Source organism: Melospiza melodia, unplaced genomic scaffold, assembly GCF_035770615.1.
Source record: "Melospiza melodia melodia isolate bMelMel2 unplaced genomic scaffold, bMelMel2.pri scaffold_175, whole genome shotgun sequence".
Lineage (NCBI taxonomy): Eukaryota > Metazoa > Chordata > Aves > Passeriformes > Passerellidae > Melospiza > Melospiza melodia.
Genome location: NW_026948521.1, coordinates 14,620 through 30,882, shown reverse-complemented (window position 1 = coordinate 30,882; position 16,263 = coordinate 14,620). Strand labels below are relative to the sequence as shown.

Here is a 16,263-nt window from a genome sequence, read left to right as displayed (position 1 = left end):
CCAAACTGGGCCAAACTGGGAGTTACTGGGATTGAACTGGGAGTTACTGGGAGCACTGGGATCACAGCTGGAGTCAAACTGGGAGCACTGGGAGGGAACTGCACTGAACTGGGATAAACTGGGATGAACTGGGATGGACTGGGAGGGACTGAGAGTGCACTGGGCCAAACTGGGCTAAACTGGGAGTTACTGGGAGCACTGGGATCACAGCTGGAGTCAAACTGGGAGGGAACTGGGGTCATACTGGGAGCACTGGGAGGAACTGGGAAGGCACTGGGATGGACTGGGATGAACTGGGAGGGACTGGGAGGGAACTGGGAGCACTGGGATCACACCTGGAGTCCAACTGGGATAAACTGGGATGAACTGGGAGGGACTGGGATGGGCTGGGATGGGCTGGGAAGGCACTGGGAGTTACTGGGATGAACTGGGGGTTACTGGGAGCACTGGGATCACAGCTGGAGTCAAACTGGGAGGGAACTGGGGTCATACTGGGAGCACTGGGAGGAACTGGGAAGGCACTGGGCATTACTGGGAGGAACTGGGAGGTAACTGGGAGGGAACTGGGAGTTACTGGGATGAACTGGGAGGGACTGGGATGGACTGGGAGCACTGGGATCACACCTGGAGTCCAACTGGGATAAACTGGGATGAACTGGGATGGACTGGGAGGGACTGGGAGGGACTGGGAGTGCACTGGGCCAAACTGGACTAAACTGGGAGTTACTGGGAGCTACTGGGAGAGACCGGGAGGACTCTGGACCAAACTGGGAGTTACTGGGATTGAACTGGGAGCACTGGGCTGGACTGGGAGGGCACTGGGACAAACTGGAAGGGACTGGGAGGGAACTGGGAGAGACTGGGAGGGACTGGGATGAACTGGGAGCACTGGGCTGTACTGGGAAGGGCGCTTTGAGGCACTGGGATGAACTGGGATGAACTGGGAGGGAACTGGGAGGGAACTGGGAAGGGCACTGGGAGGGACTGGGAGGGACTGGGAGGGAACTGGGATGAACTGGGAAGGGCTCTTAGGGATACTGGGATGAACTGGGAAGGGCTCTTAGGGATACTGGGATGAACTGGGCTGAACTGGGATGAACTGGGAGGTCGTGGAAGGGGGAACTGGGAGAGACTGGGATGGACTGGGATGGACTGGGAGGAACTGGGAGCACTGGGATCACAGCTGGGGTCAAACTGGGAGCACTGGGAGGGACTGGGATTGAACTGGGCTGAACTGGGATGAACTGGGAGGGACTGGGAGGGAACTGGGACGGACCTGGGGGGAACTGGGAGGGAACTGGGAGGGAACTGGGCTGAACTGGGAGGGACTGGGAGTTACTGGGATCACAGCTGGAGTCAAACTGGGAGCACTGGGAGGGACTGGGAAGGGCTCATAGGGATACTGGGAGGAACTGGGAGGGACTGGGGTGAACTGGGAGGGACTGGGAGGGAACTGGGATGAACTGGGCTGAACTGGGAGGGAACTGGGATTTAACTGGGAGGGACTGGGAGGGACTGGAAAAGGGACTGGGGTGAACTGGGCTGAACTGGGAGGGACTGGGATGAACTGGGATGGACTGGGAGGGACTGGGACGGACTGGGATGAACTGGGAGGGACTGGGATGAACTGGGAGGGACTGGGAGGGACTGGGACGGACTGGGATGAACTGGGAGGGAACTGGGATTTAACTGGGAGGGACTGGGGTGAACTGGGCTGAACTGGGAGGGACTGGGACGGACTGGGATGAACTGGGAGGGACTGGGGTGAACTGGGCTGAACTGGGAGGGAACTGGGATTTAACTGGGAGGGGAGCTGGGCTGGGCGTTGGGCTGAACTGGTCTGAACTGGTCTGAACTGGTCTGAACTGGGATTTAAGGGCCGCGGCTCCTTCCTCGCCCTCCTCCTCCTCCCGATGGAGCGGCTGCTGCCGCTGCTGCTGCTGGCCACTGGTTTGTACTGGTTTGTACTGGTTTGTACTGGGAGGGACTGGTCTGGGCTGGGGGGGAACCGGGGGGGCCACTGGTTTGTACTGGTTTGTACTGGTTTATACCGGGAGGGGACGGGGGGCCACTGGTTTGTACTGGTTTGTACTGGGAGGGACTGGGCTGGGCTGGGGGGGCACTGGTTTGTACTGGTTTATACTGGGAGGGGACGGGGGGCCACTGGTTTGTACTGGTTTATACTGGGAGGGACTGGTTGGTACTGGGGGGGCACTGGTTTGTACTGGTTTATACTGGGAGGGGACGGGGGGCCACTGGTTTGTACTGGTTTATACTGGGAGGGGACGGGGGGCCACTGGTTTGTACTGGTTTATACTGGGAGGGACTGGTTGGTACTGGGGGGGCACTGGTTTGTACTGGTTTATACTGGGAGGGACTGGTTGGTACTGGGGGGGCACTGGTTTGTACTGGTTTATACTGGGAGGGACTGGTCTGGGCTGGGGGGCCACTGGTTTGTACTGGTTTATACTGGGAGGGGACGGGGGGCCACTGGTTTGTACTGGTTTATACTGGGAGGGACTGGTTGGTACTGGGGGGGCACTGGTTTGTACTGGTTTATACTGGGAGGGGACGGGGGGCCACTGGTTTATACTGGTTTGTACTGGGAGGGGACGGGGGGCCACTGGTTTGTACTGGTTTGTACTGGGAGGGACTGGTCTGGGCTGGGGGGGAACCGGGGGGGGCACTGGTTTATACTGGTTTGTACTGGGAGGGACTGGTTGGTACTGGGGGGGCACTGGTTTGTACTGGTTTATACTGGGAGGGACTGGTTTGGGCTGGGGGGGCACTGGTTTGTACTGGTTTATACTGGGAGGGACTGGTTTGGGCTGGGGGGGCACTGGTTTGTACTGGTTTATACTGGGAGGGACTGGTTTGGGCTGGGGGGGCACTGGTTTGTACTGGTTTATACTGGGAGGGACTGGTTTGGGCTGGGGGGGAACTGGGGGGGGCACTGGTTTGTACTGGTTTGTACTGGGAGGGACTGGGGGGCACCGGGAGTGAACTGGGAGGCTGCTGCTGGCCACTGGTTTGTACTGGTTTGTACTGGGGGGCACGGGGGGCAACTGGGAACAAACTGGGAGCTGCTGGTTTGTACTGGGGGGCACTGGTTTGTACTGGTTTATACTGGTGTGTACTGGTTTGGGCTGAGGGGGAACTGGGAGCAAACTGGGGGGACACTGGGAGCTGCTGGTTTGCACTGGTTTATACTGGTTTATACTGGTTTGAACTGGGGGGCACTGGGAGGGACTGGTTTGTACTGGGAGCACTGGTTTGTACGGGCCTGTACTGGTTTTTACTGGTTTGTACTGGTTTGCTCTGGTTTAGTACTGGTTGACACTGCTTGTTTGTACTGGGGGCACTGGGAATGAACTGGTTTGAACTGGGAGCACTGGGATGAACTGGGATTGAACTGGGATGAACTGGGATGAACTGGGATGGACTGGGATGGACTGGGATGGACTGGGAGCACTGGGAATGAACTGGGAGCACTGGGAGTGAACTGGGAATGAACTGGGATGAACTGGGAGGGGACTGGAATGAACTGGGAGCACTGGGAATGAACTGGGAGGACACTGGGCCATACTGGGATGGAGCCAGGGGTGAACTGGGGACACTGGGAGGGAACTGGGATTGAACTGGGAGGAACTGGGAGGGACTGGGAGGGACTGGGATGAGTGGGAGGCAATCGACTGGGTGAACTGGTTTGTACTGGGAGGGACTGGGAGGAACTGGGAACACTGGAAATGAACTGGGAGCACTGGGAGGACGCTGGGCCATACTGGGATGGAGCCAGGAGTGAACTGGGAGCACTGGGAATGAACTGGTTTGAACTGGGAGGGAGCTGGGATGGACTGGGAGCACTGGGAATTAACTGGGAATGAACTGGTTTGAACTGGGAGCACTGGGATGAACTGGGAGGACACTGGGCCATACTGGGATGGAGCCAGGAGTGAACTGGGAGCACTGGGTTGAACTGGGATTGAACTGGGAGGGAGCTGGGATGGACTGGGAGCACTGGGAGGAAACTGGGATGGACTGGGAGCACTGGGAATGAACTGGGAATGAACTGGTTTGAACTGGGAGTGAACTGGGAATGAACTGGGATGGACTGGGAGCACTGGGAGGACACTGGGCCATACTGGGATGGAGCCAGGAGTGAACTGGGAGCACTGGGTCGAACTGGGATTGAACTGGGAGGAAACTGGGATGGACTGGGAGCACTGGGAGGAACTGGGAGGACACTGGGCCATACTGGGATGGAGCCAGGGGTGAACTGGGAGCACTGGGAGGGAACTGGGATTGAACTGGGAGGGAGCTGGGATGGAACTGGGGGCACTGGGAGGAAACTGGGATGGACTGGGAGCACTGGAAATGAACTGGGAGCACTGGGAGTGAACTGGGATGGACTGGGAGCACTGGGAGTGAACTGGGAGCACTGGGAGGACACTGGGCCATACTGGGATGGAGCCAGGAGTGAACTGGGAGCACTGGGTCGAACTGGGAATGAACTGGGAGGGACTGGGAGGAAACTGGGATGGACTGGGAGCACTGGGAGTGAACTGGGATGGACTGGGAGCACTGGGAGTGAACTGGGATGGACTGGGAGCACTGGGAGTGAACTGGGAGCACTGGGAGGACACTGGGCCATACTGGGATGGAGCCAGGGGTGAACTGGGGACACTGGGAGTGACTGGGATTGAACTGGGAGTGACTGGGAGCACTGGAAATGAACTGGGAGCACTGGGAGTGAACTGGGAATGAACTGGGATGGACTGGGAGCACTGGGAGTGAACTGGGAGCACTGGGAGGACACTGGGCCATACTGGGATGGAGCCAGGAGTGAACTGGGGACACTGGGAGGGAACTGGGATTGAACTGGGAGGAACCGGGAGGGACTGGGAGGGACTGGGATGAGTGGGAGGCAATCGACTGGGTGAACTGGTTTGTACTGGGAGGGACTGGGAGGAACTGGGAACACTGGAAATGAACTGGGAGCACTGGGAGGACACTGGGTCATACTGGGATGGAGCCAGGAGTGAACTGGGAGCACTGGGAATGAACTGGTTTGAACTGGGAGGGACTGGGAATGAACTGGGAGGGAGCTGGGAGGAAACTGGAATGGACTGGGAGCACTGGGAATGAACTGGTTTGAACTGGGAGCACTGGGATTGAACTGGGATGAACTGGGATGGACTGGGAGCACTGGGAGGAACTGGGAGCACTGGGAATGAACTGGGATGAACTGGGAGTGAACTGGGAGCACTGGGAGGACACTGGGCCATACTGGGATGGAGCCAGGAGTGAACTGGGAGCACTGGGAATGAACTGGGAGGGAGCTGGGAGGAAACTGGGATGGACTGGGAGCACTGGGAGTGAACTGGTTTGAACTGGGATGAACTGGGAGTGAACTGGGAGCACTGGGAGGGAACTGGGCCATACTGGGATGGAGCCAGAGGTGAACTGGGGGCACTGGGAGGGAACTGGGATGAACTGGGAGGGAACTGGGATGAGTGGGAGGCAATCGACTGGGTGAACTGGTTTGTACTGGGAGGGTGAACTGGGGGCACTGGGAGGGACTGGGAGAAACTGGGATGAACTGGGATGAACTGGGATTGAACTGGGATGAACTGGGAGGGTGAACTGGGGGCACTGGGAGGGACTGGGATGAACTGGGATGAACTGGGAGACCACCAGTCCAAACTGGTCCATACTGGTTTCTATTGGTTCTAACTGGTTCAAATTGGTTTCTACTGGTCTATACTGGTTCTAATTGGTCCAAACAGTTTTCTACTGGTTTATACTGGTCTATACTGGTTTATACTGGTCCATACTGGTCAGCAGAGGCTGTGGGGGCTGATGAGAACTGGGGAGACACTTTGGGGGTACTGGGATGGACTGGGATGGACTGGGAGACCAGCAGTCCAAACTGGTCCATACTGGTTTCTACTGGTTTCTACTGGTTCTAACTGGTCCATACTGGTCCACACTGGTCTGTACTGGTTCTAACTGGTCCATACTGGTTCTAACTGGTTTCTACTGGTCGGCAGCGGCCGCAGGGGCTGATGGCAACTGGGGAGACCCTTTGGGGCTACTGGGATACGACCAGTCCAAACTGGTTTCTACTGGTTTTAAGTGGTCCATACCGGTCCGTACTGGTCCGTACTGGTCCATACTGGTCCATACTGGTTCTAACTGGTTTCTACTGGTTTTAACTGGTTTTTACTGGTCCATACCGGTCCGTACTGGTCCGTACCGGTCCATACTGGTCCATACTAGTTCTAACTGGTTTCTACTGGTTTTAACTGGTTTTTACTGGTCCGTACTGCTCCGTACTGGTCCATACTGGTTCTAACTGGTTTCTACTGGTTTTAACTGGTTCTAACTGGTCCATACTGGTCCATACTGGTCCGTACTGGTTCTAACTGGTTTTTACTGGTCCATACCGGTCCATACTGGTCCGTACTGGTCCGTACTGGTTCTAACTGGTCCGTACTGGTTCTAACTGGTTTCTACTGGTTCTAACTGGTTTTTACTGGTCCGTACCGGTCCATACTGGTTCTAACTGGTTTCTACTGGTTCTAACTGGTTTTTACTGGTCCATACCGGTCCATACTGGTCCGTACTGGTCCATACTGGTTCTAACTGGTCCATACTGGTTCTAACTGGTTTCTACTGGTTCTAACTGGTTTTTACTGGTCCATACCGGTCCACACTGGTCCGTGCTGGTCCGTACTGGTTCTAACTGGTTTTAACTGGTTTTTACTGGTCCATACCGGTCCGTACTGGTTCTAACTGGTTTCTCCTGGTTTTTACTGGTCCGTGCTGGTCCATCTCGCTCTCCATTGGTCGGCAGCGGCCGCGGGGGCGGACGAGAACCGCATCGTGGGCGGGGCCAGGTGCGAGCGGCGGCGCCACCCGTACCAGGCCCTGCTGCTGCAGCCGGGGGGCGCCATCCACTGCGGGGGGGTGCTGGTCGGCAGGCACTGGGTGCTGACCGCCGCCCACTGCCACAGCGACAGGTGAGACACACCTGGGCACACCTGGGCACACCTGGGCACACACCTGGGCACACCTGGGTATGGTACAGACACACCTGGGCACACCTGGGTATGGTACAGACACACCTGGGTATGGTACAGACACACCTGGGTATGGTACAGACACACCTGGGCACACCTGGGCACACCTGGGTATGGTACAGACACACCTGGGGGGCGCCATCCACTGCGGGGGGGTGCTGGTCGGCAGGCACTGGGTGCTGACCGCCGCCCACTGCCACAGCGACAGGTGAGACACACCTGGGCACACCTGGGTATGGTACAGACACACCTGGGTATGGTACAGACACACCTGGGCACACCTGGGTATGGTACAGACACACCTGGGCACACCTGGGTATGGTACAGACACACCTGGGGGGCGCCATCCACTGCGGGGGGGTGCTGGTCGGCAGGCACTGGGTGCTGACCGCCGCCCACTGCCGCAGCGACAGGTGAGACACACCTGGGCACGCACCTGGGCACACCTGGGCACAGCTGGGTATGGTACAGACACACCTGGGCACTCCTGGGCACACCTGGGTATGGTACAGACACACCTGGGGGGCGCCATCCACTGCGGGGGGGTGCTGGTCGGCAGGCACTGGGTGCTGACCGCCGCCCACTGCCACAGCGACAGGTGAGACACACCTGGGCACGCACCTGGGCACACCTGGGCACACCTGGGTATGGTACAGACACACCTGGGTATGGTACAGACACACCTGGGTATGGTACAGACACACCTGGGCACACCTGGGTATGGTACAGACACACCTGGGTATGGTACAGACACACCTGGGCACACCTGGGTATGGTACAGACACACCTGGGTATGGTACAGACACACCTGGGCACACCTGGGTATGGTACAGACACACCTGGGTATGGTACAGACACACCTGGGCACACCTGGGTATGGTACAGACACACCTGGGGGGCGCCATCCACTGCGGGGGGGTGCTGGTCGGCAGGCACTGGGTGCTGACCGCCGCCCACTGCCGCAGCGACAGGTGAGACACACCTGGGCACACACCTGGGTATGGTACAGACACACCTGGGCACACCTGGGTATGGTACAGACACACCTGGGTATGGTACAGACACACCTGGGCATGGTACAGACACACCTGGGCACACCTGGGTATGGTACAGACACACCTGGGTATGGTACAGACACACCTGGGCACACCTGGGTATGGTACAGACACACCTGGGTACACCTGGGTATGGTACAGACACACCTGGGTATGGTACAGACACACCTGGGCATGGTACAGACACACCTGGGCACACCTGGGTATGGTACAGACACACCTGGGCATGGTACAGACACACCTGGGTATGGTACAGACACACCTGGGCACACCTGGGTATGGTACAGACACACCTGGGGGGCGCCATCCACTGCGGGGGGGTGCTGATCGGGAGGCACTGGGTGCTGACCGCCGCCCACTGCCACAGCGACAGGTGAGACACACCTGGGCACACACCTGGGCACACCTGGGTATGGCACAGACACACCTGGGTATGGTACAGACACACCTGGGCACACCGGGGTATGGTACAGACACACCTGGGGGGCGCCATCCACTGCGGGGGGGTGCTGGTCGGCAGGCACTGGGTGCTGACCGCCGCCCACTGCCACAGCGACAGGTGAGACACACCTGGGCAAACACCTGGGTATGGTACAGACACACCTGGGCACACCTGGGTATGGTACAGACACACCCGGGTATGGTACAGACACACCTGGGTATGGTACAGACACACCTGGGCACACCTGGGCACACCTGGGCACACCTGGGTACACCTGGGCACACACCTGTGCTCACCTGTCCCATTACAAACCCCATTTACCTGTCCCTCACCTGTCCCAATATAAACTCCATTTACCCGTCCCTCACCTGTCCCTCACCTGCCCCAGGTGTGCTCACCTGTGCTCACCTGTCCCATTACAAACCCCATTTACCTGCCCCAGGTGTGCTCACCTGTCCCATTACAAACCCCATTTACCTGTCCCTCACCTGTCCCATTACAAACCCCATTTACCTGCCGCAGGTGTGCTCACCTGTGCTCACCTGTCCCATTACAAACCCCATTTACCTGTCCCAGGTGAGCTCACCTGTCCCTCACCTGTGCTCACCTGTCCATCACCTGTCCCAATAGAAACCCCATTTACCTGTCCCTCACCTGTCCCATTACAAACCCCGTTTACCTGTCCCAGGTGATCTCACCTGTGCTCACCTGTGCTCACCTGTCCCGGGTGCATGTACCTGTCCCAGGTGTGCTCACCTGAGCTCACCTGTGCCCACCTGTCCCTCACCTGTCCCAGGTGCATGTACCTGTCCCAGGTGTGCTCACCTGAGCTCACCTGTGCCCACCTGTGCCCACCTGTGCCCACCTGTCGGTCCGCAGCCCCCTGCCCGTGCTGCTGGGCGAGCACAGCCTCCGGGAGCGGGACGGGGCGGAGCAATGCCTCACCTGTGCTCACCTGTGCTCACCTGTCCCGGGTGTATTTACCTGTCCCAGGTGTGCTCACCTGAGCTCACCTGAGCTCACCTGTGCCCACCTGTGCCCACCTGTGCCCACCTGTCCCTCACCTGTCCCGGGTGCATTAACCTGTCCCAGGTGTGCTCACCTGAGCTCACCTGTGCCCACCTGTCCGTCCGCAGCCCCCTGCGTGTGCTGCTGGGCGAGCACAGCCTCCGGGAGCGGGACGGGGCGGAGCAATGCCTCACCTGTCCCTCACCTGTGCCAGGTGTATTTACCTGTCCCAGGTGATCTCACCTGAGCTCACCTGTCCATCACCTGTCCCAATATAAACCCCATTTACCTGCCCCTCACCTGTCCCTCACCTGTCCCTCACCTGTCCCATTACAAACCCCATTCACCTGTCCCTCACCTGTCCCAGGTGTGCTCACCTGTGCTCACCTGTCCCGGGTGCATGTACCTGTCCCAGGTGTGCTCACCTGAGCTCACCTGTGCCCACCTGTGCCCACCTGTCCCTCACCTGTCCCGGGTGCATGTACCTGTCCCAGGTGTGCTCACCTGAGCTCACCTGTGTCCACCTGTCCCTCACCTGTCCCGGGTGCATGTACCTGTCCCAGGTGTGCTCACCTGTCCCATTACAAACCCCATTTACCTGTCCCAGGTGTGCTCACCTGAGCTCACCTGTGCCCACCTGTCCCTCACCTGTGCCGGGTGTATTTACCTGTCCCAGGTGTGCTCACCTGAGCTCACCTGTGCCCACCTGTCCCGGGTGCATGTACCTGTCCCAGGTGTGCTCACCTGAGCTCACCTGTGCCCACCTGTCCGTCTCCAGCCCCCTGCGCGTGCTGCTGGGCGAGCACAGCCTCCGGGAGCGGGACGGGGCGGAGCAATGCCTCACCTGGGCGCGCGCCTTCGTGCACCCGCGCTACCTGCCCGGCCGCCATGACAGTGACGTCATGCTGCTGCGCCTCAGCGGCCCCGCCCAGCTGAGCCCGCGCGTGCGCCCCGCGCCGCTGCCGCGCAGGTGCCCCCAGGTGGGGGACAGGTGCGTGGTGAGCGGCTGGGGCAGCACCCGCAGCCCGCAAGGTGAGACACACCTGGGGGGGACACACCTGGGGGGACACACCTGGGGGGGACACACCTGGGGGGGCACAGGTGAGACACACCTGGGGGGGACACACCCGGGGGGACACACCTGGGGGGGACAGGTGAGACACACCTGGGGGGGACACACCCGGGGGGACAGGTGAGGGTGGGGGGGACACACCTGGGGGGGACACACCCGGGGGGACACACCTGGGGGACAGGTGAGACACACCTGGGGGGGACACACCCGGGGGGGACACACCCGGGGGGACACACCTGGGGGGGACAGGTGAGACACACCTGGGGGGACACACCTGGGGGGGACACACCTGGGGGGGACACACCTGGGGGGGACAGGTGAGGAGATGAGAACACACCTGGGGGACAGGTGAGACACACCTTGAGGGGACAGGTGAGGGTGGGGGGGACACACCTGGGGGGGACACACCTGGGGGGGACACACCTGGGGGGACAGGTGAGGGTGGGGGGGACACACCTGGGGGGGACACACCTGGGGGGAGACACACCCGGGGGGGACACACCTGGGGGGAGACACACCCGGGGGGGACACACCTGGGGGGGACAGGTGAGACACACCTGGGGGGGAGACACACCTGGGGGGGAGACACACCTGGGGGGGACAGGTGAGGGTGGGGGGGGACACACCTGGGGGACAGGTGGGGGTAGGGGGAACAGGTGAGGGGGTGGGGACACACCTGGGGAACAGGTGAGGGGGGGGGGCTCACCTTTCCCATCCATTCCTCACCTGTCCCTCACACCTGTCCCACCTGTTCTACCTGTCCTCATCCATCTCTCACCTGTGCCTGACCTGTCTCCACCTCTCCTCACCTGTTCTTACCCATCCCTCACCTGTCCCATCCATCTCACCTGTCCCATCCATCCCCACCTGTCCCATCCATCTCCACATGTCCCTCACCTGTCCTCACCTGTCCCATCCATCTCACCTGTCCCATCCATCTCACCTGTCCCATCCATCCCCACCTGTCCCATCCATCTCACCTGTCCCATCCATCCCCACCTGTCCCATCCATCTCACCTGTTCCATCCATCTCACCTGTCCCTCACCTGTCCTCACCTGTGCCAGGTGTGTTCCCGGACGTGCTGCAGTGCGGGGAGGTGTTCACCTGTCCCCTCACCTGTACCTGTCACACCTGTCTCACACCTGTCCTCACCTGTACCATCCATCCCCACCTGTCCTCTCACCTGTGTCACACCTGTCCATACCTGTACCATCCATCCTCACCTGTCCTCACCTGTGTCACACCTGTCCACACCTGTCCCATCCAACCCTCACCTGTTCCTCACCTGTCACACCTGTCTCACACCTGTCCTCACCTGTCCCATCCAACCCTCACCTGTCTCACCTGTCTCACCTGTCTCACCTGTCCTCACCTGTGCCAGGTGCGTTCCCGGACGTGCTGCAGTGCGGGGAGGTGTTCACCTGTCCCCTCACCTGTACCTGTCACACCTGTCTCACACCTGTCCTCACCTGTACCATCCATCCCCACCTGTCCTCTCACCTGTGTCACACACCTGTCCATACCTGTACCATCCATCCTCACCTGTCCTCACCTGTGTCACACCTGTCCACACCTGTCTCACCTGTCCCATCCATCCCCACCTGTCCCATCCAACCCTCACCTGTTCCTCACCTGTCACACCTGTCTCACACCTGTCCTCACCTGTCCCATCCAACCCTCACCTGTCTCACCTGTCTCACCTGTCTCACCTGTCCTCACCTGTGCCAGGTGCGTTCCCGGACGTGCTGCAGTGCGGGGAGGTGTTCACCTGGTCCAACGCCGCCTGCGCTCACCTGTACCCAGGTGCCATCACTCCCAACATGCTTTGCGCCGGCGGCCGCGCCGGGGACAGCACCGACTCCTGCCAGGTGAGGGGACGGGTGTGGGTGGGGCACACCTGGGGGGTGGAGAGGGGTCAGGTGCGGGGGGAGGCACACCTGAGCTACACCTGAGCACACCTGAGTACACATGGGTATGTCTGGGATACACCTGGGCACACCTGGGCACACCTGGATACATCTGGGATACACCTGGGCACACCTGGGTATGTCTGGGATACACCTGGGCACACCTGGGATACACCTGGATATATCTGGGATACACCTGGGATACACCTGGGCACACCTGAGTACACCTGGGCACACCTGGGATACAACTGAGCACACCTGAGTACACATGGATATGTCTGGGATACACCTGGGCACACCTGGGCACACCTGGGATACACCTTGGCACACCTGGGCACACCGGGATACACCTGGATACATCTGGGATACACCTGGGATACACCTGGGCACACCTGGGATACACCTGGGCACACCTGAGTACACATGGGTATGTCTGGGATACACCTGGGCACACCTGGGCACACCTGGCACACCTGAGCTACACCTGAGCACACCTGGGCACACATGGGTATGTCTGGGATACACCTGGGCACACCTGGGATACATCTGGGATACACCTGGATACATCTGGGATACACCTGGGATACACCTGGGCACACCTGGGATACACCTGGGATACACCTGAGTACACCTGAGTACACATGGCTATGTCTGGGATACACCTGGGCACACCTGGACACACCTGGATATATTTGGGATACACCTGGGCACACCTGGGCACACCTGGGATACATCTGGGATACACCTGGGCACAGCTGGAATACACCTGGGACACACCTGGGCACACCTGAGTACACATGGGTATGTCTGGGATACACCTGGGCACAGCTGGAATACACCTGGATACATCTGGGATACACTTGAGATACACCTGGGATACACCTGCGCACACCTGAGTACACATGGGATACACCTGGGCACACCTGGGCACACCTGGGACACACCTGGGCACACCTGGGATACACCTGGGACACACCTGATGGGGAGGAGGGGTCAGGTGTGTGGGGGAGGCACACCTGAGGGGGTGGGGGAGGGGTCAGGTGTGGGGGAGGGGTCAGGTGTGTGGGGGGACTCACCTTTGTAGGGGAACTCACCTGTGTGGGAGGGAATGGGTGGGACACACCTGGGGAACACCTGGGGGGACTCACCTGTCCCACTTGTCTCTCACCTACCCCACCCATCTCACCTGTCCCACCTGTGTCTCACCTGTCCCACCTGTGTCCCACCTGTGTCCCACCTGTCCCATCCATCCCACCTGTGTCCCACCTGTGTCCCACCTGTCCCACCTGTGTCCCACCTGTGTCCCACCTGTCCCATCCATCTCACCTGTGTCCCACCTGTGTCTCACCTGTGTCTCACCTGTCCCACCTGTGTCCCACCTGTGTCCCACCTGTCCCATCCATCTCACCTGTGTCCCACCTGTGTCTCACCTGTGTCCCACCCATCTCACCTGTCCCACCTGTGTCTCACCTGTGTCCCACCTGTGTCCCACCTGTGTCCCACCTGTGTCCCACCTGTCCCACCCATCTCACTTGTCCCACCTGTCCCACCTGTGTCCCACCCATCTCACCTGTCCCACCTGTGTCCCACCTGTGTCCCACCTGTGGCAGGGTGACTCCGGGGGCCCGCTGGTGTGTGACGGGTACCTGCAGGGCGTGGTCTCCTGGGGGCTGCAGGTGTGCGGCCAGCAGGGCAAGCCAGGTGTGTACAGCCGCGTCTGCGCCTTCACCGCCTGGATCCGCCGCACCATCCGCGCCAACGGCGGCGACTGACGCACCTGGGCGGCACCTGGGGGGCACCTGGGGGGCACCTGGGGGCACCTGGATGCACCTGGGGTTCACCTGGATGCACCTGGGGGACACCTGGGTGGCACCTGGAGCACCTGGGGAGCACCTGAGGGGCACCTGGAGCACCTGGGGGGCACCTGGATGCACCTGGGTGGCACCTGGGCGCACCTGGGGGGCACCTGTGCTCACCTGTGACACCTGGGAGGCTCCTCGTAATACCTGGGGCTCACCTGGAGCACCTGGATGCACCTGAGGGGCTTCTTGGCCTCACCTGTAACACCTGAGTGGTTCCTTTTAACACCTGTGTGGTTTTTTGACTTCACCTGTAACACCTGGGGGGCTCCTTGTAACACCTGGGGGCACCTGGGGGGCACCTGAGGGTCACCTGTGACACCTGGGAGGCTCCTTTTGACACCTGAGGGGCTCCTTGGCCTCACCTGTAACACCTGAGTGGTTCCTTTTAACACCTGTGTGGTTTTTTGACTTCACCTGTAACACCTGGGGGGCTCCTTGTAACACCTGCGGGCACCTGGGGGGCACCTGGAGCACCTGAGCACACCTGGAGGGCTCCTTGTATCACCTCGGTGCACCTGGATGCACCTGGGGGCTCCTTGGCCTCACCTGTGACACCTGGGAGGCTCCTTGTGATACCTGAGGGGTCACCTGGGGCTTACCTGGAGCACCTGGGGGTACCGGGAGCATCTGAGGGGCTCCTTGAGCTCACCTGTAATACCTGAATGGTTCCTTTTAACACCTGTGTGGTTTTTTGACTTCACCTGTAACACCTGGGGGGTACCTGGGCACTCCTGGGGGCACCTGGATGTCACCTGGCACACCTGAGCACACCTGGGGGGCTCCTTGTAATACCTGGGAGGGGCCTGCAGGTCACATCGAGACCCCCAAATCCCCCCCAAGCCCACCTACACGAGGAAAAGTGAGGGAAAAAAGGCAGAAAATGGGAATTCTGAGGAGAAAATGGCGGGAAACGTGAGGGGAAAATGGGAGTTATGAGGAGAAAATGGAGGGAAATGTGAAAAAATGGAGGAAAACGTGAGGGGAAAAGAGTGGAAAACGTGAGGGGAAACGGAGGCAATGTAAAGGGGAAAATGGAGGGGAAACGTAAAGAAAATATGAGAGGAAAAATGAGAGAAACGTGGGGGGAAATGGCCGGAATTGTGAGGGGGAAAATGGAAGGAAACGCGAGGGGGAAATGGAGAGAAATGAGGGGAAATGGAGGAAAATGTGAGGGGAAAATGGAGGGAAATATAAGGGGAAAATGGGAATTATGAGGAGAAAATGGAGGGAAACATGAGGGCGGAAATGGAGAGAAACGTTAGGAGAAAATGGAAACGTGAGGGGGAAAATGGAGGGAAATGTGAGGGGAAAATGGAGGGAAACATAAGGGGAAAATGGAAAAAAACTTGATGATGAAAGTGGAGGAAAATGTCAGGGGAAATGGATGGAAATATGAGGGAGAAAATGGAGGGAAACATGACGGGAAAATGGAGGGAAATGTGAAAAAATGGAGGAAAATGTGAGGGCAGAAGTGAGGAAAACGTGAGGGGAAAATGGAGAGAAATGTGAGGGAAAATGGAGGGAAATGTGAAATGTGAGGGGAAAATGGAAGGAAACATGAGGGGAAAAGTGAGGAAAATATGAGGGGAAAATGGAGGGAAACCTGAGGGAGAAATGGAAGCAAACATGAGGGGAAAATGGGAATTATGAGGAGAAAATAGAGGGAAACATGAGAAGGAAAATGGAAGGAAACCTGAGGGGGAAAAGGTGGGAAATGTGAGGGGAAATATGAGGAAAATGTGAGGGGAAAATGGAGGGAAATGTGATGGGGAATATGGAGGGAAACGTGAGGGGAAAATGGAGGGAAGCGTGAGGGGGAAATGGAGAGAAACGT

General features: G+C 59.0%; 1 protein-coding gene across 1 annotated transcript; it reads left to right on the top strand.

Moving 5' to 3' along the window:
* The first annotated feature begins 1,913 nt into the window (after window positions 1-1,913).
* On the top strand, window positions 1,914-14,355 carry LOC134433289 (kallikrein-6-like). The gene is made up of 5 exons (XM_063182156.1): window positions 1,914-1,950; window positions 6,857-7,022; window positions 10,366-10,619; window positions 12,389-12,528; window positions 14,178-14,355. Exons 1-5 carry the CDS (start codon window positions 1,914-1,916, stop codon window positions 14,337-14,339), a joined length of 759 nt encoding a protein of 252 aa, XP_063038226.1. The 3' UTR covers window positions 14,340-14,355.
* The last annotated feature ends 1,908 nt before the right edge of the window (window positions 14,356-16,263 follow it).

Coding starts and splice junctions, on each gene's coding strand:
- LOC134433289 (XM_063182156.1), top strand. CDS start 1,914: ATGGAGCGGCTGCTGCCGCTGCTGCTGCTGGCCACTG. Junction 7,023..10,365: donor GCCCACTGCCACAGCGACAG/GTGAGACACACC, acceptor GTCCGTCTCCAG/CCCCCTGCGCGTGCTGCTGG. Junction 12,529..14,177: donor ACAGCACCGACTCCTGCCAG/GTGAGGGGACGG, acceptor CACCTGTGGCAG/GGTGACTCCGGGGGCCCGCT.